Source organism: Dermacentor albipictus, chromosome 1 (assembly GCF_038994185.2).
Source record: "Dermacentor albipictus isolate Rhodes 1998 colony chromosome 1, USDA_Dalb.pri_finalv2, whole genome shotgun sequence".
In the NCBI taxonomy this organism is placed as follows: domain Eukaryota; kingdom Metazoa; phylum Arthropoda; class Arachnida; order Ixodida; family Ixodidae; genus Dermacentor; species Dermacentor albipictus.
In genome coordinates this window covers 72,841,162-72,867,997 of record NC_091821.1, presented here as the reverse complement: position 1 = coordinate 72,867,997, position 26,836 = coordinate 72,841,162, and the positions used below count along the sequence as shown (strand labels likewise).

The following is a 26,836-nucleotide window of genomic DNA, read 5'->3' as shown; positions in this document are numbered from 1 at the left end:
CTTAGCAAGGATCTTCGCAAAGTGCCCGTGTTCGAGCATGCCTAGGACTATTCATAGCATTGTCCCTTTAATTTGGTCCAGAAAAAAATAACTGATGATTACGATACTCGGGATTGCGAAATTCGAGCGTATCGCGTTTGACAGCGGTCGCCACAGACCTCCGCCCGTTCATCCAGCACACGCTGCAAATGGTGTGATAGCCGCTCGGGTGGCTTCCGCTTCGCCACGGTCGCATTCGCGCCGCACTATTCGCATTAGTTTTTCACGAGCGCGGTTATCAAAGGATGCTTGAGAGTAAGAGACATGCTTCGCTAGCCCTCTCTTTCCTCGGCGCAAGGTAGCAGCGGCACACGCCGACGGTGGCAGCGCCGCGATAGCGGAGCGCACCCGCTCTCCGGCCGTTCACAACCGCCTTAAGTTTTTTTACCAAGACTGTAGTACATATGGCTTGCACTGCTTCCGATATCGGCCCACTTTGCTATTTGCTATGGCACTCGCTTGCCAAGATCGCTCATGAGCATGATGGCATGACGATGACTGTATGAACCGAACGCAATGACGACAATGGAATGATGAAGAAGCGATGACGTCGATGGCATGATGACAATGAGATTGCGATTGCTGAGATTGGCTTCGTTGACATTGGCTTCGTTACCATGATTTATATCTGCCATGATCTCTTGAGCTTTTGAACGCGTGAGAGCTTGGACCGTATAGTCGCCAAAACTCAGGCCCTTCTTCTTCAACAGCAACTCCGACTGATTTGAAAATAGGTAGGGATAGTGGACAAATTTGGCGATACTCCTGCTTAATTCAGCAATAGTCCAAACGGCCCTTCTATCTTTACACTGGCTATGGGCAAGCAAACACCATTCTTCTCGAGTACTTGCCGGATCTGCGTATAGTCCCCGGTGAAATCCTCAGGTTTCAGAAATGCGGGGTGGACAATGTCCATTATCGCAGCTCAGTCCATAAGCACTTTACACGGCATTTCATTCACTACTAGGTCGTGAAGGTAGGGATTTAAGAGGGCCAAGTTGTCATCGCCGTCTTTCACAAAAGAAAAAGCAATTGTAATCTTCCGACAGCCGATCGCAAGGTGTCTAGGCTCCTGGCAGCGGAAACAGACGACCGGTTTTCTAGACTCAAAAGCTCTTTCTGTTTTTCTTCAGTCTTTTACTGCGGTGTTATTCTCTCCTGAATTATCCGGCTGCACGGCTTTCATCTCTCCTCCAGCCTTTTCGTGGTGAATAGGGCGCCTGCTTTCCTCATTGCGTAATTCAGTGAATGGCCTGACATGCGTTTTCTCGGTTTCGCGTCGTGCCGCGAATTCACCCGCTAGCACTGCAGCACATTCCAAGTCCTTTTCGCCTGGCCTATGTTGAATCCAGAGTCGTGTCTCTTCGCTCAAGGACCCATAGAACTGCTCCATGCAGATTAACTCAATAACCTTGTCGTGACAACCAAACGCGTCTTCCCCTTTTAGCCATTCAATTAAATTGGCTTTCAGCTTGTAAGTGAAATCTTGAAAAGATTCGCCTGGTGTTCTAGCTGCCTCACGAAAACGACGACAGAAAGCTTCCGCTGAGAGCCGATATTTCCTTAGCAACGCAGCTTTGACTTTCTGATAATCAGCTGCATCGTCTCTCGTTAGCCTTGCAATTATTTCGGTTGCTTCAGAAGAACGAACGGTCAGAAACTGTTGCGGCCAACTCTCGAGTGCCAACCCGTTTTTCTCGCAGATTCTTTCAAAAGTAACGAGAAACAGTCCCATGTCATCGTTTATTTTGTACAACGCCATGAGATCCCTTATTTTTACTCCTGCTTTACCTGAACGTCTTTCATTTATTGAGATGTTATTTGCCGATTGCATAGCCAGATCCCGATGCACGTCAAGTTCTTTTAGTTTTAGCTCGTGAGGTCTCTGTCTTTCTTCTGCAGCTCTCTGCTGCTCTCGTTCCTCTCTTTTTGCAGCTTCCCTTTGATCAGGTCTTCGCGCTTTCTCTGCAGCTCTTTGTTCAGCTTTCTCAGCTCGTTTCTCTATCTCTTCCCACGCTTCTGAAATTTTGACGAAAGCTTCGCACTTCTCAATCTCCTCAACAAGCTGCGGCTTTCTCTGACTTTTCCCGACGTCAATTCCCAGCTCTTTACATAATAATAACAATTCTAGCGTTTTTCGTTTGCTTAAATCCATAGTTAATCCCAAACGAGGGCTTTCTCACTCTGTTGTCACGTGAGGAAGCTTTCAACAGGAGCCTGCACGTACAGAAACTAATTTGCTGTTTTATAAAACACACGAGCTAAAACTTGGTGAATTCTCAAGGAAAGTGAAGCGCTCACCATTCTGTTGAAGCCAGGGCGAAGGGTGGAGTATCCCATTGCTGCCTACCAGTTGATATAATCTCGACCGGATGAGGTGAATCTTTACCGCAGGAATCCGGAAACGACAACGAAGACAGGCATCGTGATGATAAAAAAAAAGTAGAAAAGATTGTACTCCCTTCATTTGTACATGGATGTGACCCTCATCTGAGTCTCGAGCGGTTCCTATTTACACGTGGGCCAGCACGGCCTTAAATAACATGTTGCGGTCATTTGGTCATTGCCGTCCTCCTCCGGAGCCTGTCTTGCCCTTTGCCCATCCTTGGTGTGAGCTTGGGGAAAAAGGGTGACGTCGTCTTGACCTTCGATTTCTTCTATCATTTTATGTCAGCTCGTGAAGAACGAGATGGCATCATCTTGAGCTTGTGACCTGTTTTCCCTTTGCCCATCCTTGGTGTGAGCTCTTGGAAAATGGAGACGTCGTCTTGACCTTCGGTTTCTTCTACCCTTTCGTGTCAGCTCGTGGAGAATAGTCGTCGTCTTGACGTTGTGGCCTGTCTTTCCCTTCGTCCATCCTTTTGTGTCATCTCGAGGAAAAGCGAGACGCCGTTTCGGAGAAGAGGGCAATTATGTTGACGTGGGGAAACCCGTTTGAATGCTTCTCACACCTGACAGGTCGATCATAACACCACTGACGAATGCTCTACTTTCTTAGTAATAAATGGAATAGACAGGTACGCTTGAGGCAGTCGAATACACCAAAGGGGGAGATGAAGGTGTCGCCGGCGGTGCATAAGCCGGTGGTATACTCTCGCGGTGAGCGTTGATCGATAGTGAAAATGTAGCTCGGGGTCGCTGTGCCGACAGGGAAACCAAGTAATAGTCGGGGATTCTTGAAAGATGGCGAATGCGCGTTCTGAGCGAATGGACTGCTTGAGTTGCAAGCAGATGATCTCTGATGTTCAGGTACATCGAGGTAAACCTGACACGTGCGTAAAGCTTGACCCTGTGTGCTCTCCAGCGCACGAATGATGGTCTTGCATATGTTTCATAAAAATGGCACACTGTAAAGAAGGAGTCCCAAGAATAGTGCTCTGTATAGGTGCAGCATAAAAAGCACATCTGCAGAGCAGCAAAAAATTCTAACATCCGAGATGCTACAGAAATCTCTGGTTCGAATCCCATGCCTTCTTTTGTACTTTCTATGTTAATGATGCAATGGCAGCCAATTGTGATGTCACAGGGACGTTTCGTCCTCTGTGGGCCAAACAGGCAGCCGCCTAGGGTGGCATTTCGTGAAGGGCGCACCATGCCTCGTTGCACCTCACTCCGCTTCGTCAATACGTCTCATCAGAAAGCTACAGACAACGTCGCCGCTGCTGACATCGCAGGGAGCTAATTGTGGACGGGAAGCTTACTTAATTAGCTCAGTGGTCGTCTTAGTTATCCAGCGGCTCAAGCAAGCAAAACATAATCTAGCATCGTCCTACACCGAGCTTGGAACACGAAGTCGTAACGTTGTTGGCGAGCTTCAGCCTTATGCAGTTTTTTTAGCGATTCCCTCACGATGGGGAGCGCTTACATAGAAAGAAAGAGCAGAGAAACAGTGGAAGCGAGCTAGTCAGCGCGTATCCATTTAGAAATCTGCATTCGACTAGCAGGTAAATCGGGGGCGATTTTAACACTACTGACTCTAGACATTTCTATAGCTTACAACAGTGTCGAACATGAGATTGTGATTTTTAGTTTGCCAAGCTGTGTTGTTGAGAAATATGAAGTGCTTTGCGCGTACTGCCTTTGGGAGTGACTCCTCCTTTTTCCATGATGGGGGCTAACGTTTAAGGAAGGTGGCGCGAGGCAGGGGGGTTGCTTAGATGTTATGCTGCCGCTGCCGATAAGTTGACAAGTACTGCATCTTTTCCTCTTTATTCTATTGTTTACATTCTTCTGCCACTCTTCTATAGGGCACTTCCACTCCATCGAGTCATTCTCTGTAGACTATCATACAGGCGAATTTATAAAGCAATGAAAGGTGCTAGTTGGTGCACGTTCATGTTCGCTTTGCGCTGAGGTTTAACGCTAAAACAATAAAAGCACACGAGATGGCAGAACGAAGTGCATACTACCAACTCGTTAATCTTGTAAGTGAACATTTTTACACAGGGCATCCCAACTAGAGCACTGCGCGGGCCTGATATTCTTGCCCGGGCCCGGCAACGCTTTATGAAGCCCGAACTCAGCCGGGGTCCGCAGTTCTAAGCCCGGGCGCGCTCCATGCCCATTATACGAAGCCCGGGTCCGGCCTGGGCCCGGGCGTTCATTAATAGGATTAGCCATGGCCCAGATGTGCGTGACCAGGCCCAGCCTGGTCACTCACATCTATATGTTTTTACTTGCAGATTGTACCGCATGTGTCAGCCTCACCTTTTCGGGCCCTAATCAGGTGCAGTGATTAGGCAGTAAAACACCGAAATCTTTTTTTCTTCAGTGGGAACATCAGTGATATGATCCATTGCCTGTGCTGTTATTTTTCCGCTGGTGCGCACGCATTTATCGATCGTACGATTTGGTCCTATGAGGTCATTTAGCATGCGAACACACACACGCACACACACACACACACACACACACACACACATATATATATATATATATATATATATATATATATATATATATATATATATATATATATATATATATATATATATATATATATATACATTTGTTGGCTTCTTATGATAGGACTAACAAACATCGGTCTCCTCGGTTAACCCCCTTACTTCTCACTGATTTTATATATATATATATATACACGAACTCATCAGCATACAATAAACGCACAAATAGGTGCGTTTGCCGTCGCTTGGAGATACTCAGATTATTTCATGCATTTTGCCTCATCACATAATTAGTCTAAATAATTAATCACGTTCTCAATATTATAATTAGATGAAAACTGTCAATGGGAAAATTGCAGAGCAACTTGGAAAACTCTCGATACAGATTTATGTTGCTTAGTACGTGCTGCATAAAAGTATTTTTCCGAGCGTGAAAGTAGCCTGCGAATACACTCAATATTGCCGCGCGACTGGCTGCTCGAGGCGCTTTGCGTGCATTCGCGGGCTTCTTTCCCGTTGGGAAAAACACTTAAGTGTAACTTGCTTTCGAGGGCACAAGTTCGCCCAATAAAGGCCTAGTTTCGCCGTTTACAGTTTTGCTGCTGTGTTCGCTAATGTGACAATATATGGTGACGGCACGAAATATGTGGCAAGGTCACGACATGTGACGACAACTTTTTAATATCAGAGGACACCTTCGGCTTGCGCCATTCAAAACCAAAATATTGGCGCACAATGTCCTTGTTCATCTAGCCCTAGAATATCCTAGCATCGTCTGGTTCCTGTACTCTCAGCATCACATTACCAAACAAGAGGGAATACAAAGGAAGGCAATTAGATGTATAATTAACAAATACAAGGTAGCAGACTTACACAACCAATAAAGCAGGCATTCTCACGCCTAAAAACAGAGCCGAATTAGCCCGATTGAAATTTCTTTAGCAGCCCCTTGACAACCAGATAAAGATCGACACAGATACATTTCCAGCACAGATAGAAGGTGTAAGTGCCGCAAGCATTCCCTGACATTTAATGAATATACGTGTCATATCAACTACTTCAAATATTCGTACTCTCATATACAGCAATAAGAAGTTGGAGCAGCCTGGATAGCACAGCTGCTAACATCAGTTCATTTAGCCGATTTCCAGCCGCCGGCGAGAATTACATGCGCGCACCGAACGAGTACGTCTCAACTTCTCCTTGTTCGGTCTTTTGCCATCCATTGGTAATCACGTTCATGTCATTCGTACCAAGTAAGGCATATTTCACTTTCTATTGCATTACTGTGTTACATTTAAATTGTATATGGATGCTATTTCGTGCTACGGTGGCGGATGTGCGCTTCTTTTTCTTTGGAGTGTCGTTGCGTGTGCAGTGCTCAGCGCCATACTCGGAGCGCGTCACTGCCGGCACTTTTTGCGCCACCGAGCTGATGCATCACACGAAAGCGAGAGGCTTTGTGAAGCATTGTTACTGCATACAGCCCCTCAGCGATAACCCTGCGCTCAACGGTGGCGCAAAAAAAAATTAAAGTAAAAAAAAAGATAGAAAGGAAATAGATGGATGTCAGTCATTCAAACTTTGTTTTTGCATCCCTTTATGGTGAACGCATTACAAGGAGAAGGCTCCAGTGGATACAATGCCAGCCAGCTATCAGCAAAACTGAAAGCGCCAAAGGTCACGAGGGGCAACGTGTCTGAAGCAACTCATCATGTTCGTGGCCTGAATGCTCTGTTCCCTGGTTTACCTGCATCGCCATCGATCCTTTGATGGTAATTTTTCCTAGACATCAAGATATTGCTTTCGGCACTTTATTCGTTCAAGTGATACATCAATGTCTCTAAGCTAAACGGACCTCATTCAAGTTACTCTGGACAAACAAAAGCAAGAAACCTTTATCGGGTGCGTGTTATGTAAGGATTCTCTTCAATCGATTCTACTCATTTCTGATCACCCGACACGACGACTGGCCGATACAAGCGATAACGTAGTCGTTGTGTCCTGCCGGGGAATTACGAAGGGCAAAAAGAAGGGTAAATGAAAATAATCGTTACATAATACGGATGCCATAATACTTGTAGCACGGTCCTTCAATCCGACCCTGCTTATAGCATCTGCAACGTACGCGTTTCAGATGCGGTTTGTCGTCGAACAAAATAATCTTCCCACACTTCGCTATATGTACTGATATTAATAGTTCTGACTAAATATGTGTCACTCGTTTATTACACCGCACCCCCCATGGTGGCGTATAGTTGCTTCGGTGCTACGCTGCTAAGCATGAGGTCGTGGTATCGAATCCCGGCCACGGCGGCTGCATTTCTATGGGGGCTAAATGCAAAAACGCCCGTATACCTTGTATTGCGTGCACGTTAAAAAAAAACAGGTGGTAAGAATTAATCAGGAGTCCCCCATGACAGCGTGCCTCATAACCATATCGTGGTCTGGCACATAAAAATCCTGGAATTTATTTGTTTATTACACGCCAAAATCTCCTCATGCCTGCGCATTGAATAGTCCCCATGAGTGCTTAACTTTCCTTCGTTCTTTATTTTATGTTACTTTCTTTTCGGAATCATGCCAGAGTGCGGCGCGGGCATTCTGCTTCCCTGTCTGCTTATTCTGTTGCATGTCAGCTTATGGCTATCATGAACCTTTGTTAGGGAAGCACATCACTGGTGTAAATCGTACAGCCAACGCCTGTGTCGTTTCTTTGTCACTTCTTAAGCAACAGCATACCAGGCTAAATGCGCTGTTCGTTCATACGGGGCGCGTTTGAGAGCACTGCTATCACTGTGCGCAAATGTGCATATCACGTTATTTAAAAAAATATATATACTTTGCGGGCTTTTTCAGGACGCATAAAAGTAACGACGTGTCAAGCAGAAACTTAGAAGCCGCTGAGTTAGTCATTTCTAAGAACGCTCTACAATTTTATCATCTGAAGTTTTGGCCTAAAGTTAATACTTGCGAAATTGGTTAAGTGATGTTGACTAATCACGACATCAAGCAGAATACAAACAATAGTACGACTTATTCCATGCAACGTATAGCCAACAACATGCACTTGGTCGCGTCTTCATCGAGTGAACCGTTTTACAGATGCGCAAGCAAACGACCACAGAGAGAGAGCACACAAGGGCATGCGCAGTCCTTGTGATGACTGTGCCTGTCCTTGTGGGCTCTCTCTCAGTGGTCGTTTGCTTGCGCATCTGTAAAACGGTTCCCTCGATGAAGACGCGACCAAGTGCATGTTGTTGGCTATCATCATGTTGTTGCTATCATCATCATGTGCTATCACAAGCACATGATGATGATTCAGCACACCCTATCTTATATATGAAGTGTTGGGGAAGGCCACACCTTGCCAAAGTCGATGAAAGAAAGTTCCTGCCTCACTTTTATGTTAGACTAAACTCTGGGACCATGTGCAGAAAAGCTTTCATGCTATAATTGTTCGTAAGAACAAATTTCATCTAATCCTTACGCTGGACATACTCTATTAGTGAAGGCGGCTGGCCAGTGACAATGAACACTTACAAATGAAACCATTTGTGAATTCAGCCCCTGAAGTTTATTTGAGGGTATGCAAAATATATTTTTCGTGACATTAGCGAACCATGCCGAAAGAAACTGTTCCATGAAGCATTTCTTGCTGATACGTTGTCTTATGCCATGGCTTAAAACTGCAATAGTGACTAAGCTGCCGCGTTCACGGGGCCGTTTTGCCATTTTGTCTGCCGGGTCATTTCCTAGCAATCCTTTGTGGATGGGTACCCACTGGAATTCATCATTTCCACGACGAGCTGCGCTGTGCTCATTTTCGACACTTGAAATAATAATTTCACTGTATGATATGTCTTGAACTGGATGTTACTCAGAAGCTCTAGCCCGACTTCGAGTCGACGTAAAGCACGTAGTTCTAGCTCAGGCGCGTCACTTTTGACAATGAACTTCGCTGCCTTTAGTATGGCACAGTTCTACTGTAGGGGATGTTGACCAGCGTGAGATCTTAAGCAGACGTCATGCACCTGATGCTGCAATGAGAATAGCAATATGTTTCTTTGCTACGGTAAACAAAATAATTCAATAAATGAAAGTAGGCTTAGCACTAGCAATCCTGGAAGGAGTGGCGGTTGTGAGACGTAACACTGCTGCGCTGTATGGTGCTTCACGATCCTTTCTCAGTAGAACAACCGGCAGATGGCTGGCTGTTATGCTGGAAGGCCTAGCCTTCTTGCGACGGCTGTGACGGCAACCGTGCCATCGGGCATTCAGAGTTCAACAACACTCGCAGTTGCACGAAAACAGAAGCTTTCTCCATCGCGTCAAATGGGCTTAAAACCAGCTTCAAGCGAAGAGGAAGGCTTTAGTACACATGATATCAGCCGACACCAAAGTTCATGGATTCGACAGTACTACTCAGTCATGACGTTCGCAAAAGAATTTGACGTCGTTAGGATCAGCCGTGCGCTCATGTGTGTATTGTTTTCATCTTATGTTGAAACTTCCATGTGTTTCCCTGCATATCCACATCTCCCCGTGCAAGACGACCAATAGTTATACCTCCTCTGGCTGACTACAATGTTTTCCTTCTTCTTCTTTTCTTATTACTTTTTTATTTTTTCAAAGACCCTGGACAGTTGAGCTGGTCAGCCGCAGCTAAGCGCTCTTCCTTTACGAATTAAGTCCCTGCTTTTTTACTTGTAGCTGGATTCACACGACGTACCGTATTGCGCACACCAGTATGACGTTGTGCCGCCAGCATATTACCTGCATCGTCCTTGTGTGTGGCGTGTTTGGGCGGCACTGAACCACATGATGCTCGTCCGCGTAATTAGGCCTGTCGTGTGATTCCAGCTTATGTGACAGAAATCCTACAGGTCATCGGCTTTGAACTTCACCTTCAGTGAAAATTAGTCCCTAGTACATCGGCATCAAGCCCTTCACACCAAGCATAAAGTTTGTTGTCTTAAGGCCAAGCGTAATATAACACTTTTTTGCCTTCTGAAAAAAACGAACATCATTGGGCGTTTTAAGCGAAGCATCCTTGACGAATTCAACCCAGTATTCTGGGTTGAACGGGTGTAACTGTAACTGGTGTAACGAAGAAAGTGCAGTCTAAATAAGTGGGCCAATCCCGAAAGTAGTGCAGTCTAAAACTGTGGGCTGTTTCTGTGGGTATGAGCCACTGGGTATGGGCCACTGGATATGTCTCTCTCTCTTTCTCCCCTCTCTCTCTTTTTCTCCCCTCTTTCTCTCTCTCACACGCACACGCTGAAGCGGAGAAACACACACGCACACACGCACACGAGCACACACACACACACACAGACGCGCGCGCGCGCATGCATCAGCTGCCGAATAAATCAAAGAGGACGACAAAGCCCAAATGAGTAAAGAATGACTTATAAACGCGCCGATAGGGCCGGCGCACACAAAGACATGCACGCGTAGCAACAATTGGTAAAAAAAGAAATGAAACAACAACAAAAATAAAGAGGGCAATCTTCATTAGCTAAACGGCACTCAGAAATTGGGATCCGCTCTGGCTTAAGCATAAAAGTGGCTGGGCGATAAATATGGCATACTTATTGATGCAACATGCTACCCCTAATTCATGAGCGTGGATGCATTCCAGCCGGCAGGGTCTTGATGCAGGGGTTTGTTGCAGTTGCTGACTCGTATATTTAACGACAATGCTCGTGTTGAAATTTCAGGCAAAAATCTGACGAAGATTAGCATCACTGCGATTTCTATACCCTCAGCTGGACTGTTGGCTTAGCAGTGGACAATATTAGGCATTCCTATGATAATGTGTGTAAGGAACCAGGGGCCTTATGCCCGAAGCTTCTCGTTCGTAAGTGCTATTTTCTGTTGGCCAGCCGCCTTCTCCAATATCCATTCTCCATTTACATTCTCCAATACATTCTCCATTCTCCAATATCCTTCTCCATTTACTAGAATTTACTCTTACGAACAATTATGCGAGAGATTTATGTGAATATGAACAGAGATGGACATTCGACGCTGACGACCGTTATGTGACTGATAGCTCTTGGTTGCGGCGCCGCACGATCATGTGAATGAATTTTTTCGCATTCAGATATAATGCGCGCAATTTTTAATATAACTTTGGTGCAGGAAACTATCTGTTAAAAACAAAGCAGAGGACAACGCCAACAATAAGGAACTCTTGCTTTCTAAGCCTCAACCGAAGTAGCAAGTTTGGCGGGGCCGTAACGGGACACACTTAAACAAACTGTGGTGCTACCAGTGGTATTCAATGCGCGACTTGGTGCAGGACCACCTAAAATTATTCATATGTCGAAAGGAGGCTTTTGGTGCACTTCAAATTTCCTTCCACGTTTCTGGCCGTTCCTACCCTCACGTCACTAGTGTCGGCGGCTTCGCAGGCATCTGCAGCGGCTGTACACCCTATACCCGCAAAAGTAAAGAAAAAAATGCGGGTAATTAGGCATCCGAAAAAACGCGTAATTGGCACCCGCAAAATAGCGATGAATTGCCAGCCAGTGGCGTAGCTACAGGGGGGGCCGGGGGGCCGTGGGCCCCGGGTGCACGGGGCCAGTAGGGGGGGGAGGGGGGGTGTCATATACGTCTGAAGACACCCGAAAATTGTCGACATCCTCGCCTTCCTCAACTACACCCGGGGGGGTGGGGGGGGGGGGTGACAGAAGAGCTAAGGGCCCCGGGTGCCAGACGACCTAGCTACGCCACTGTCGCCAGCTACGACTGTTCTTAAATTGCGAGCTTAATCGCATGTCCCCTGTGTTCTGTTGTAAAAAAAATAGCCAACACCTTCTCGGTGTACCAGGCGTCGCGCGTATATCGTACACCCAATTCTAACCTGCGGCTCGCACGGCGTACCAAGGCTTCGGCAAGCAGCGGCCATTCCTCCCCACGTTTGCCTAACTATAACGAAGTGATGAGTGCATCTCAAGAACAACAAAACCCTACATTTACAAAATCTGATGACAAGCGCCTTGGCCTCCTGTGACAACCGACATCGTTGGTGAGCCTGTGTGTCTACGAAGGCACGAACTGATGACTACGAGAATCATACAGTAACACAGTAACGGAACGTTAACACCGATAAGGGTTACAGCGGGATGCAAGCGGAGCAAGTGAACGTTCACAGCATATATGTTGATTGTAGGACGTTCAGCGAAGCGGCCAATCGTTTGAACCCCTGAAGCCTATTCCATACCAGAGTTACGCAGCACTTGTTTACGCACTCAGTTGAGAACTGCGACTTGCACTGAGAGTACTTCGAACTCGACTTCAATATCCTATAGGCCCCACCAGTACGTTGGTTCCTAATATATACAACGAGGTTTTCAAGGAAACGGGTGCAGGTCTGTCGACCTTAAAGACGGCAACATTGCACTCGTCGCCGTCAGCTGCGATGGCTCGTGAGATTCTCATCCTCCCTATCTCCTCAGTGTAGGGTAGCAAACCGGGTTTTCTCGTCCGGTTAACCACCCTGCCTTTTCCCCTTTTTACCGTATCTCTTCCTAAAGTAAGTGTGCGTTCGTGCGTGTTTAAAAATCACGAACGTTGTTCCAATGCAAAAGCCAGGCCAAGGACCCCTACATTTCATTTCGTTCTGTCTGTTTTACCGGCTGTGTCATGCAAGTTAAAGAAAATTTTCCCACATAGGCTGCAGTGGTGCATGGAGAGCAGAAAGAGTCTTCGCGAATTATTATGGATCGCTGTCGAAGGCGGTGCTGCTCTGTGAACCCGATGTTTGACTTGCTGACGTTCGTAGAACGTGAGCTGAACTCTGGAAGCATCGCAGTTGTTTTCTTTATAGATTTTAAGACGTTCGACCGCCTCAGGAAAATGTCTATTTTGCATCGCTATTAAGAATTCTGTATATTCCAAGAATTTCATATTCAATATTCTCATGTGAACATTGTGTTAGCATATAAAGACCTCGTATCATCCAATAAAATTACTTTAGGTATAAATGTCTTTCAATAAATACCGAGATCAGCGGATGTACGGAGTTATGGGGTACATAGAATGTACTGATATGGATGGGCCCGGCTTTCTTGGAATACATGGCTGCCCTATAAAATGGATCTCAAGATTTTTGTAAGATAGGTGGATTTACATAACGAGCAGTGATGGAGAAACAAGGCCCAGATTCATTAAAATGCTCTTAGCCATAATTGTTCCAAAAAGTAAATTCCAGCCAATCCAATTAACTGCTTGATATATTAGCGAAGGTTGCCTGCCAATGGCAAAGAGCACTTGCGAACGAAAAGTTTAGTGAATTCTAGCCTCATACACATACGAAAATTACGGCAGAACCCATCTCACTATAGATGTCGACATTAACGCGATTGGCATCGAAACATTGTAGCCGCACAAGGTATTGCCACGGCTTAAACGTGTCTTGTATGAGGCGTGTGTGCAGCCGGCCGGGCAACTCTCGCGCTTCCCTCTGGACACGCTCAATTATGATGCGGTTTATTGGCATCCCCTTTGAAGCGTGGCGGAGACAAATAGTCACCTAGCCTGCTTGATTTAATCAGGTTTTACTACATAGATCGCCATCTGTAGCATTTTACCTTTCTAATCTCGATATTAACTTTCGTATTATTTCGTATCATATTGTGCCATTACCTGCGCTTGCAATAACTCCCTTTCTACCAAAGTCTTCCCTGCTTTTTTTCTCCACCAATACTGTAATCGTATCTTACTTATCTGAACTGCTGACCAGTTAATACTTCCATCGTCTTCAAATCCCGACGCTTCTGGAAGGTGGGCACTCCCTACAAGTTTCGCTGACTCAATACATTGTCATTCTATTACGATGAACCGAGTCGGTTTCGGGATTTCTTTCCTTACTTTTTTTTTCTCTTTTGCAACACACCTGCCTCATCTTGCGGCGCGTATTTGCTTCGGTATGTTTTTGGGCCGAGGAAGCCAACTCGGGCCTCAAATAGCAAGGTACGGTACTTTGCGTTATCATACAGATTTTCCCTCCTGATTTCTTCCTTTCCATGTCGGTAAATCACCATGGTATTTTTGTGTCCATCCTTGCATCCAGTTTATCGTCTCTGTTTCTCTCACTTTCTTTCTTATGACTCCTGCTTGCCTATCTACACTTTTAATTGCATTGTACTTGATCGCCAAATTTATTGACCTGTTCCTCCCCTCTGTGTACGCTTTTGAGGCACAGATATTTGTGCACTTTAGCCACCCATTTCTTTTCATCCATGTTCCTTGGTCTTTCCTCAAAACTAATTTTTCTCTGCGCTTCTCTCACTTCACAAGAAGCTCAACCCATGTCACTTTGCACCGCCTCTCCTGTGGCTTTACCGTGCCCAGTGGCACATACCCAGGGAATCAAGTTGGTCCGACTGCTGATTCCGAGCCTGGTTCCATCAGCCCAGGAGCTCGATGCTCTGCCCATTAGACCACTGACTACCCTGTGACCCAAGTTGGCGGGAAAGCAGTCAGATAAATAGATGCCCCAAGAAAGTGCATGTGGCAGGGCTGCCAACTCGAGGGAAAATTATTCGCAGATTAAAGTGAATTCAAGGCCTATGTGGGAATAAGGGAAATCTTGCCATATTGAGGCAGATTTTGGGCTCCTTATATAGCTGCAATTTTATAGGCAATTTATGTTTTGTTTTCAGATAACATGTGAATATCAGCGGCTTCGGCTACTTTTGGGCTATCCCTCCAGTCGTTTGACCGTTTGTTGTACGATCATCTGGCAACACTGGAGCACTCGAGTAACTTTTTTCTGTAAAAATTTGCAAACGAAAGTTATTAAAACAGTACTATGTTCTGATTAGGTGCGTTATGTCTAAGCCAAAGATAGGGTTTCATTTATCAGTTTGGATATCCTGGTAACGCTTCACCTCGCCAAGTTGCTTTGGCCACGGTTTTAGCCCGCAGAACTAATTTTTGCGAAACTTACGCGAGGTGTAAAGGCTATATGTAAAAATATTTCTCATCATAAAAATGGAAGGGATGAATAAAACGATGAATCTGTAGTATTATATAATTATTCGGGCAAGCGAAGGAAATTTCGGTAAAAATAAGTAAATTTCAGGCTTCCGGGTGGGCAATTGTGACTTTCCGTGTCAATAGCCTTGTCATGAACTATCCGGAGAATGGTAATCGCATTAATAAATCTTAAGGGTACCTCAAGCAAGTGTTTTGAGCCAGTTTCTCTTCAACGCTGCACTGACAGGGCTGCCAGTGGTGTATGCTTATTAATCTGGTATATCTGTCTACGCAGACAATATTTCCATATGGTAGTTTCCGCGATCGGTTTAAGTCGTCCAGTACCGCTTCTTAAACTCTAGACACAGTTAACGATTATCTAAAACAGCTAGGTATGCAGATTACTCTTCTTAAGTAAGCGAATCTGCCCTATGCAAGACAGAAAGAGAGAGAGAGCAAAAACCTTTACACTTTCTCACAAACGGCCCTTATATTGAAGTCACATCAACAAAAATTAAATTATGGGGTTTTACGTGCCGAAACCACGATCTGATTATGAGGCACGCCGTAGTGGAGGACTCCGGAAATTTTGTCCACCTGGGGTTCTTTAACTTGCCCCTAAATCTAGGTACACAGGTGTTTTAGCATTTCGCCCCATCGATTGAAGTCACATGCAAAATTACAGGGTCTCTTAAGATCTCTCTTAAGAGGTGAACGGCGAAAGCCTACTCTGGCTCATCTTATCATTCGTCTATTAGTAAGCATGTTTAGTCATTTTTAACGACGAATTGTAGTCGTTACAATTCGCCGTGAGACACATTGGTCGTTAGTAGGCATTACTAGTCATTACAAGTCATTTTAGTGATTATTAGTCATTACTGCTCACTATGCTCACTACTAAGCATTTTTAGTCATTTGTAATCAATTGTGGTCACTACAAGCCGTCGTTAGACATGTTGGTTGTTAGTAGTTATTACTAGTCATAACAAGTCATTTCAGTCATCAATAGTCATTACTGGTCATTACTAAGCATTTTTAGTCATTTCTAATCACTTGTAGGCGTTACAATTTGTCGCTAGACATGCTGGTCATTTTGTAGTCATTAGTATTCATTACAAGTCATTTCAGTCATTATTAGTCATTACTGGTAATTATTAAGCATCTTTAGTCATTTCTAATGAATTGTAGTCATTACAAGTTGTCGTTAGACACATTGGTCATTTCATAGTTATTACTAGTCATCACAGTTCATTTCAGTCATTATTAGTCATTACTGCTCACTGGTAAGCTATTTAGTCACTTGTAATCAACTGTGGTCATTACAAGCCGTCGTTAGACATATTGGTGATTTCGTAGTCATTTTAGTCATTACTACTCATTACTAGACATTTATAGTCATTTCTAATCAATCAGTAACCAAATGGTGTGAAGATTGGCAGATGACTATTAACGTTAATAAATATGTTGTATTATCTGTAACTAGGAAAAACATAGATCACTCTTTCAGTACACACTAAACAACATCCCTCTCGCTTCTGTTTGTGAATACAAATACTTAGGCATAATACTAACCTCTGACCTCAGATGGGATGCTCACGTTAACAAAGTCACGGCAACCGCACTAAAACAGTTATTTTTCATTAATAGACGCCTCATACTAGCACCATCTAATATAAAGTTACTAGCATATAAAACATTTGTCAGACCGGTACTAGAGTATGCAAACGTAGTTTGGTTTCCTTTCACTGACAAGCTGATCAAAAAACTTGAAGGCGTTCAGACAAAGGCACTCAGATACATTTTTAACAAACATAGGCTATCAGACTCACCGACAGAACTACTCAAACAAGCCGGGATGCTAACCCTCCAAAACAGAGCAAAACTAGCGCGCCTTAAAACCATTTACCAACTCATAAATAATCAACTAAATCTGGATACCTCACGATACATAACGAAATCTCAAACGAGGAAAACACGTCATAACCCCCGACACACACTAAACGAGTATTCATTCCGCACTGACACTTTCAGGTACTCATTCTTTCCACAGACTATACGCGATTGGAACGCTTTGAACGTGGGCTCTGTTAATAGTTCATCACTAACTGCTTTTATCACGCTTGTTGAAAACGATCTACTTACATCTCAGTAATTATTTTTGTTTACTGTCAGTATCACTTGGTTACTACCTCTGTTTTGCATTTTAACACATTTATCTGCCCAACCCAAATCTTGCAGCGTGAACCTGATTGTATATTTTTTTACTGCTACTGATGTATAAGTTTATTCTGTATATTAATGTGTATTTCCAAACCGTTATTATTGTCATGTTTTGTATGTCAGTGTACTTTTTTGAATGCCCTTTCTGTTACGATCCCTGACGGGATTTACAGTATTGAATAAATAAATTATGGTCATTACAAGTCGTCGTTAGACATATTGGTAATTTCGGAGTCATTAGTGGTCATTACAAGTCATTAGTAGCCATGATTAGTCATTACTAGACATTATTAGCATTTACAAACCACGATTATAACGTTATCATTCACTAACTGTCACTATAAATCATTTGTCATTCTATAATCTGTATTTAATCTGTCTTCATATGGCGTGATGACGCTTCGGCGGACACTTCGGCGGTCAGGTCTGTTGACACAAACTTCACCATGAGCCTAGAAAGATTTTCGCCTTAATAATCCTTTGCTGACTGTAGAACGCTAGTCAAGATTGATCTAACACATGCCTGCTGTTGCGAGTAATGTCAAAGCCACCATAAATGTTCTCCGTCGCGTTGTGTGTACTAAGTGAAATGGAGCAACCACCGACGGCAGCTTCGACAAGCGCGCAGCCCCTGCGCATCTAAAATAAGTGCTTACGTTAAAGCTGATCGTAAGAACATAAACCAGCCGATTGCGTTGCTGAACATCATATTAACAAAAGCGGCTGGCCAATGGCAAACAGTACTTACAGACTGTTTCACAGTGACTTCGTGAATTTGGCCCTAGAGTCACGAAACACGGTCACACAGTGTGTCAAAGCAGTACGCAGAGAGTGACACAGAGGCCTCCAATGTAGACGTCCTGGCATTCGGATTCGAGTTACTACAAAGACCTCAGACGTCAATACAAGGCATTTAGAGCAAGCATGACGTCCCAACAGTACAAATGTTGCATTTGGTATTACATCGTCTGTTTTATAGGATCCTTGAATGTCCGCACCCTGTTTGCATACACTTGTGACACAAACCCAAAAGGACAATCGTTCTTTAACATTCTAGGATGTTTTAAAACGAGCGAATCGAAAACTCCTCGGTAAACACACAGAGGTTTTATGAACTCGCAACGGAAACGAGACATTTCACTCTCTTCAACGAAGTCTCAAAGGCTGTCTCCAGTGTTCCCAACCTAGAGCACCGAAGGCGCCGGCTATATAGGAAAATGCACTAAACTGAAGGCTACAGTGGTTCAGTACCTCTTCTGGAATACTAATATGACCAAGAAGTTAACTTGTGTTACCACCGGCTGAAACGGACACCGGTATGTAGTATACATGAGTGTTCTTGGGTCCTAATGGCGGGTGTTCTTGTCCGCCCTTGCGCTATGAACTTTTCACAGGTCTTATCCTGAACATATGGTCATGTTTGTTTGTTTGTTTGTTTGTTTGCCTCTAACAGTGACTCATATCTATAATGAGGCTTGGCCAATAATCGGGTGAGTTCGGAAAAGATTAAACGAATCAAAAAGAAGCACTATAAAGAAACTTATATAGCTGAATGAAAGAAGCCAGGTAAAGCTTAAGAATTAAGTAAGGGAGTCGTCCTGATTCAATTCTGTATCTCATAATAGCTGAACCAAGATCCCTATGATAGTGTCCCTACTACCATTTTTTCGTCATCTTTCTTCCCTGTTACACCTAGAGAGATGGACAGCAATGCTCACATCATCAGTTCATCAGCTTTCGTTGAAGAAGTCATGACGTTAATTTCAACGTGGTCGTCATCGTAACTTGTTTTTTTTTCAAACTCCCGCTCCTTACGTAATGTACCGATAGTGACTGTTCTGGTAACGCACGCTGTGACTGGACCTTTGTATCTCGGAAATACAGCGAGCTCTGACTTTGCATATTGCATGACAGCAGGCTATTGTATTATGGCATGCAGTTGAGAGATGGCTCTATCCCTCGGCTATTCTTCCTTTCTACCTTTATTTATAGTTTTTACAGCGAAGCTGCATATGGCTGTCCGATTCGTCCATCCATCGCCTGTACGCCGAAAAGTTATCCGGCACAACCCCATGCGCATGCGCGAGAAGAAAAAAAATACAGAGGAAGAGAGGGGCGTGATTTTCTGCGCCAGTAGTGACATCGTTGCTCTCCGACGCAGCCGAGCACGCACGCAGCAGTTTCTCTCCGAGTTGTCATGGTTGGAGTCGGGCATGAATTAGATGCTAGCTGGCCCATGCCGTCGTCCAACTTATCCCCGCTGAGGACGTTGTTGAAGGGAAGGACTGCTTCTCATCGAGAACGAGGAATATGGGTTTATTTACAGTATCTACATAAGGACGTTGCAGTTCATCAGTCTAGCATGACTGCGAGAGAAAGCACACTCAGCAGCCTCACAACAGCTGCTTATAACCACTCTGTCCTCCCTAGACCCCTAGGTGAGGGAAAGACGGCAGTTCACCGCCAATTCGTAACGTCGAACGTCATCGTAGTCGACCCGCGTTTTAGGGGGAGCGTTATACACACTTGCACACAGGTTTTATGACCACGCCGAGGTGAGTGGGTTCTTGGAGACACGGGGTCTCTAAGGAGGCCCGGGCAGGCGCCTTTTCATCCCAGCGCCGTCATCCGGCGCCGTCTTTGTAATAATGCTTAACCAACTAGCCCACCAATACATGCTCAGTTACTTCATCCAGTGTTGACCCCGCAGACAATGGTCACCACGTCCGTCCATGACTTCTAAGCCCCGCGAGACGGCCGCGCAAAATACCTTCCAGGGGCTCCCCTGCTTCAAACAGCGGACACGGTGAATCCACGAACAATGCTTGGTCCGCCGACCGCGTTTAGTCATAGCGGCGCCGAGGGGATGTTGACGCGGCACATCGTTGTCCCTACGAAACGAGTCACCGCGGCAGGTGGTGAAGGCTTCCATGGTCGCTTCGGGGAAGCTCGCCACGCTCGCATCTGCAGCTGGCTGAGAAAGCTTTGCATGTCGGCACCTCTGCAGGCTGTCCCTAACACCGGCTCCGAAATGGGTAGGCCATGCGCGATACGAATTCCTGAGGAGCACAGCTTTCGATCAGCAACGCCGCGAGAAGAACCGGGAACGAGCTCGTCTACGCCGTGCCGATGCTGCAGCCCGTGCACAATAACAGGCTCGTGCAGCCGAGCGTAAGCAAAAACTGCATACCGAGTATCCCGCAGCCTACCAAGCCATCGCTTAATGAACCGTCAGGATTAACCAGGCGATAAACACCATGGCCGCGCGTTTCAGCTTCGCCGGTTAACCATCTGTACGGAGTGCTTGGGCAGCGCTTTTCTTTACACCCCTTTTCGCTGATGGGTTTTACTGAAGAGAACCAGCAACCTTAAAACCCATGACTACCTATGACTTAGGCCGCCACTTAACCACTAAAATACAGCTGTGCATGCATGCGTCCGTGCACGAGGACTTTAGGTAACAGGGTGTCTCAGCGAACACTTTCAAAAATATTTAAAAGTTGCGTGTGGCAGATATCACAATTCTAGTTCATGAGCTGGTCTACTCGAAGCGGTGGACAATACTTGCAAAAAAATTTCAGATGCAACATCTACAAATTAATAAAAATTCACTAATTAGGTTTTTAACTAATTACATTATGGCCTATATTGCAATTTACAAATTGCAAGGCGGAATGCGCAAGTGTTGTCCTGATTAGGTCGGAAATTATCTTGCTGAATATTTTATACCTAAAGCAAGATAATGGGCATACAGTTCTTCAACTCTTTATAACGTCTCCCTTTTTATGGAATAGTATAATACTGGCATTATTCCAGCTCTCTGGTGCACTTGAAGTCGTTAAGCATTGCGTATAAAGGGCAGCAAGCTTTGCAAGCACGATATCTGCTCCCTCTTCCATTAAATCATAGACTGTTATTCCATCTTCTCCTGCCGTCTTTCGCGACATCATGTCTTGCAAGGTCCTTCTAATTTGATCGCTAGTTATAGAAGACCGCATCTGTATCCTATGCATCATTACTTCTAGTGAAGGTTGCGTAGCTGTGCTGGTTACTGTAGAGATCAGCATAGAATTATCCTGCTGCTTTTACTGTATCATCGCAAGTGCTGATGACATTGCCCTGCTTTTATTTCAGTGCGTAAATCTTCTGTTGTCCTGTGCTAAGTTTTCTTCGCGCTGATTTCATGCTGCGGCCATTTCTTACTGCTTCCTCAACCTTTATTCCTACGTTATAATTTCTAATAGCCCTTACCTTCTCCTTGTTGATCAGTTTTAACAGTTCAGCGAATTCTATCTGATCTCTTGAGTTAGACACTTTCATGTTTTGTCTTTTCTTTATTAAGTCCTTCATTACTTGGGACAGCTCACCCACTGGTTTCCTTGGTGCTTTACCTCCCACTTCAATCGCTGCTTCTGAAATCATCCTAGTTACGGTTTCATTCATTACCTCTATGTTATATTCATTTTCTTGCTCTAAAGCTCCATATTTCAGCCAGTGAACTACAGTTCGTCTCAAAAATGCATACTTTAAAAGAAATCTACTCTGGTTGTATAAAGCAAAACAATATTCGCATGGTTCTTGCTGAAGCTTGACCAGGGAGTGGCAAGTACTTCCTTGGATTCGAGTTAAAGGGGCCCTGAAGCGCTTCTTATCAGGGTAGGGAAATGCATTCGAAGTTAAATTAGACTGCTTCAGAAATACATTGCCGCAACAAGTTCTTCAATGCGTTCCGCACAAGTGGAGTTATTGGCAACCAAACATACCTTTCGTGGTGCTTCCGCTCCTTCTTAACTGATTCACACCGCGAAGGCTACGGCAGAGCGGAGTGTGGTTACAATGCTCCGCCTACTGAACGTCACCGTGACGTGCAGTTCAAATTTCATTTTGGGTGTCCACCTAGACGCCACTATTTCCGATTTTGGCGCCTACGACGTGCCAAACGTAGCCAAACGCGGTTGTCCTCAGCGAGCCGCAGTGCGCTCAGCCAATGTTCTCGTCGTGGCACCCCGCGGCAGGAGCACTATCTAGCTACATACACCCGGCCACAAATTATTGTGGACCATTAAATCTGACAAAGAGCTGAGTATCTCCATAACCTCACAACGTAGCCTGGTATTTGCATCTAGAACCTCGACTAGAATACGCTAACACCATTGCCACATACAATTTTACTGCCTATTGCTACATGCTGGTTGGGAATTGAGCGTTTCCTGAGATCCTGTGGTCCGTAAACTTTTCTGGCCGGGTGTACAATTGCAGCGTTTGTGCACAACAGAGCTAGAGTGCGCGCTCGCGCTCATATGCTCCTGTCTGACTGTGCTACGTGGTGCGGATCGGCTTTGCCTCGTACCAGCTTGACCGACGGATAGTATACCACATCCAACTTGGGCATTTTCAAGCGCTATCAATAGCTCATTACAAACGGAAGTCTGCCAAGGCGTCTAATCAGGAACGAGCGCCCACTGGCAAGCGTGCGTGTGGTCTGATCCTAAGTTTCGCGTGGTTCGAGGCAAGTTGAATGTTCAAAAACTAGTGGAAATTAGTGAGACCCGACGGCTATACGGCACCGACAATCAGGGTGGCCAAAGTTTAATTCCTACATGGGCGGCCGCGGCCGAGCGTGAGCAGACGATAGTCGGCTTCTTCCGGAATTGCGTAATAATTACCGAAATTCGCGAGGAGAGTTTCGCTTAATTCAGCCTGTTTATTAAACCGTGTCAATAAATATACACGGTTACAGTAGGAAGAAGTGCACTGATCCAAACACCCTTCTTGATTGATATCAGCTATTTGCCAATAGCAGCCGCATGTAGGAACCTGCTGTATTACGAAATAAAGTGCCCAGAAAAGAATGCGGAGCAAGCATCTGTTGAAAACAGAGCGTTTCAGAGAAAGGTGCATTCGCGCCCCGCTTGCGAAATCCATGCGTCGCGCACGACTGCAAAATTTGGCTGAAGTGTGCACAGACTTATGCTATCCGAGGAATATGTTTTTTGAACCGAACCCGAGAGGTGGTTCAGGGCACCTTTAAGTTTCCCGTTGTAAAGAAAAAAAAACTTCAAGCACGCTATTTTGCTTCAGGTAGCCAATGACTGAAGACCAGTCCTTTGCATCAATTTCGTTAGATCGCTTCCTGTCATACCGTGAAAAAGTGCATCTAACGGCCAATTTTTGAATTCGTTCAAGTATTTTAGTGTGTCTTTGACTATGTGGGCGCTAGCCTATACCAACATTCTCCAAAGTCGTTCGAAAAATTGTTTTATAAGCCATTATCTTGCCATCAAATGTGGCATCCTTTTGTTTGACTTTTACCAGACCAAATTTCTTCCGAGCGGATTTAGTATTTTTCTCTATGTGCTTATTCCAATTTAGACTGTTAGTAATTGTTACACCGAGGTACTTTAATTGAGTACCACGTTGTATTTTAATACCTTGCAGGGCCTAAGCATAACTTCATTGCGCTTTTTTGTTAGTGATGCTAATGCGCACCATTTTATTTAGATTGGTTTTTATGACAGGTTCGCTACACCACTTTTCAATAGTTATCAGTGATTCGTTCAGTAGGACTTGGCCTGAAACACTTTCACACGGCAAAAAAAGGCAATCATCGGCAAAGAGCCTGACTCAAATCGAATGGGGAGATTGAGTGGCATATCATTAACATATATATTAGAAATAAAATGGCCACAATACTGATCCCTGCGGAACTACGGAAGAAACAAGTAAACAAGTAAGAGAGCACTCTTCTGATATTTCGACGAACTGTTGCCTATTGGGAAATAGGCTTCAACCTACCTAATAATTTGAACGTTAATCGCAAGGGAATGGATCTTATGCAAAAGCTTTTTGTGGTATACCCTGTCAAATGCTTTGATTAGATCGATTGATACAATATCTATTTATCCATTGGAGTTGATTTCTGAAGCTCAGTAACGCAATGTTTGAAATACTTTCTGTCATTCGACGATCGCTTCTCGTATCTCCCTGTTCCACCAGCTTTTCGGTTTCTTTTTTTCTTTCCAACGAACATATTGTTTCTCTTTCCGTATTTTTGTCGTTATTACACTTAGAAGCTCACTATATTCCCACTCTTTATTTGGCCATTTGCCAAGTTCTTCCTCGACTCTACCCGCCGTGGTTGCTCAGTGGCTATGGTGTTGGGCTGCTGAGCACGAGGTCGCGGGATCGAATCCCGACCACGGCGGCCGCATTTCGATGGGGGCGAAATGCGAAAACACCCGTGTACTTAGATTTAGGTGCACGTTAAAGAACCCCAGGTGGTCGAAATTTCCGGAGTCCCCCACTACGGCGTGCCTCATAATCAGAAAGTGGTTTTGGCACGTAAAACCCCATAATTATTATTATTATTCCTCGACTCTAGTGACTATATTTGTTATTTGTTCAGCGTTCAAATTTGGACTGGCCATTTTGCACTCCCTGCTCTCTTTACCAACCACATATGCCATTTTCAATATGATACGTTTATGGTCACTCCCTATGCTGCTATACCCTTCCTTCGCAATCACATTTCTCTCAACTTATCATGAATTCTTTCTGTCATCAGATAGTAATCTATGGTCGATTGCCGGTTTCCCACTGCCCACGTGATCTGCCTTTCACACTTAGGCCCTGTATTCACGATAACGAGGTTATGTTACTCACAAAGGCCTAGCATTGACTTTCCGTTGTTAACGGTATGGCCATCTAAATCCTGTATGTGGGCATTCATGTCACCTAATAGGATAATTTCGGCATCATTCCCTAAACCCTTAATATCAGCACTTAAGCATTCCACTAACTCTTTATTCTTCTGTGTGCAATAATTTACGGTCCTTATATACGTAACACCCAGTAAAGTTTTTTTCCCGCTCATTGTCCTGATAACTGAAGGTGTTCTTGACATTTTGAATTTACTCTTTTCCATTTGGCTCCCTGATGGAAGAGCATTTGTATTATGTACAAATGAACAACATGAACGTAGGTATACCTACGTTCATGTTGGATATGTTTTCTAGAATGGCTCGATGTGAGAAATTGTAAAACGCTTTGTGTATGTCTAATGCTAACACTGTTCGAGTTGCGCGTATAGGTTAAGGATATCATTTTGTAGCTGCCACAGTATGTCTTGGGTGCACAGTTTGGGTCGAAAGCCGATCATTGTCTTTGGGAAGAGGTGGTTGGTTTCGGCATAGTCAACCAGTCTATCGAGAACCACATGCTCCATAGCCTTACCAAGACAAGAGGTAAGGGTTATGGGCCTGAGGTTCTCTAGAATAAGTAACTTGCCCGGTTTAGGAATGAAGACCACGCTAGGGTGTTTCCACTCTTGCGGGAGTGTACCGTTTTGCCAGTGCTGATTAAAAAGCTTGGTGATCATTATTATGGTAGGGTCATCTAGATTCTTGAGCATTTTGTTGGTGATCTTATCTTTAGCGGCTGATGATGTCGTGCATAGACAGCTGAGAGCGGCGCGTACTTCGGCCTCGGTGATGTCTTCGCTTAATGTTGTGTTTTTGTCTCCTCTGTATTCTATATATGCACCGGCTCCCGTTATGTATTAAGATATCGGCCGGTCAAGAGGTTGACGAGATGAGAGTCTGTTCCCTAGAAACTACGTACGATTTTCTGAATCCTTTTATGAGTAGCACTTTTAGAGTGTTGTGGATCTAGCATGTGTTTAAGCAGGGTCCAGGGGTTCTTTTTGCTCAACTGGCCAATCATGTTGTCGCATAATTGGTTCCATTGCATAGTGCTGAGCTCGCTAGAGTAGTCCTAAATCTCTTTATCTTGGGCGGTGAGTTCGTGGCGCAGCGTGTGGTTGATCTTATTCTTTAGCCATCTCTGCTGAAGGTATTGATGCTTTTCCCATAGACCTAGGAGTTTTGAGTCCGGCACGGGACCTTCCTCTTCTATCGGTGCCATGGTTGTGGCATTTTCCACATCCTGGATAAGCTCATTCGTCCACGCACTGAGGTCTGCTATATCGGTGAGCTGTTTGCGGTTTCTTACGCATCGGAATACATCCCATTTGTTATGTGGAATCAGCTTCATTTTCCTTTTATGGCCTTTGGAAGGGATAGTTATAACAACGAGATAGTGATCGCTCCCAACACTAGTTTCGCTGCTATCCCAAAGAACCCCATTGGCAGTTTTGACGAATCATAAGTCGGGTGTGGTATTTCTGCTTACACCGTTGCCGATACGCGTGGGCCTATCTGGTTCAGTGATGAGTGTAAGTACTAAGTCACTTGTCACTGAAGATAGCCTAGTGCCTTTCCTAGTGCAGTTTTGTTATTCCCGGACTGTGTGCGGAGCGCTAAAATCTCCTTCAACAACGATTCGTTCCTTCTCTGCGGCTTTACACGGTTTTTTTTTATCAGGAAGGCAATAACTCTGTTGCTTTTATCCTTCGGGGAGCTGTACAAGTTAAGGATAAATACACATCTGTGTTCCTTTTTTCTAGGCAGTAGCTGTACAAGCGTGTAAGGAATTTGGTCTTCCTCCAGATAAAATTTCATTGCCGTAAGGTTGCGTTTTATCACAACTGCCATAGAAGGTCTGTTGTCGGCTTCAGTTAATTCATTGAACGTGGTATACCCAGTAATTTTGGCTTGCGTGCCTGTTTCCTGTGAGGCTACAACATCAACCTTGGGTTCAAAGCTAGTGAGTTGGAACTGCAGTGC

General features: G+C 44.7%; 1 protein-coding gene and 1 long non-coding RNA gene across 2 annotated transcripts in view; one reads left to right on the top strand and one right to left on the bottom strand.

Moving 5' to 3' along the window:
• Positions 1–26,836, top strand: part of LOC135903948 (uncharacterized) — a 107,955-nt gene that overhangs the window by 63,174 nt on the left and 17,945 nt on the right. The window lies entirely within an intron of this gene.
• Positions 1,169–2,194, bottom strand: LOC135903934 (uncharacterized). The gene is made up of 2 exons (XM_065434404.1): positions 1,726–2,194; positions 1,169–1,662 (listed from the first exon to the last, which is right to left on the bottom strand). Exons 1-2 carry the CDS (start codon positions 2,192–2,194, stop codon positions 1,169–1,171), a joined length of 963 nt encoding a protein of 320 aa, XP_065290476.1.

What these genes read in the sequence shown, in the direction of transcription:
- LOC135903934 (XM_065434404.1), bottom strand. Translation starts at nt 2,194, where the DNA reads ATGGATTTAAGCAAACGAAAAACGCTAGAATTGTTATTATTATGTAAA. An exon ending in AATCTGCGAGAAAAACGGGT is followed by an intron (nt 1,663 to 1,725) that starts TGGCACTCGAGA and finishes CAACCGAAATAA; the next exon opens with TTGCAAGGCTAACGAGAGAC.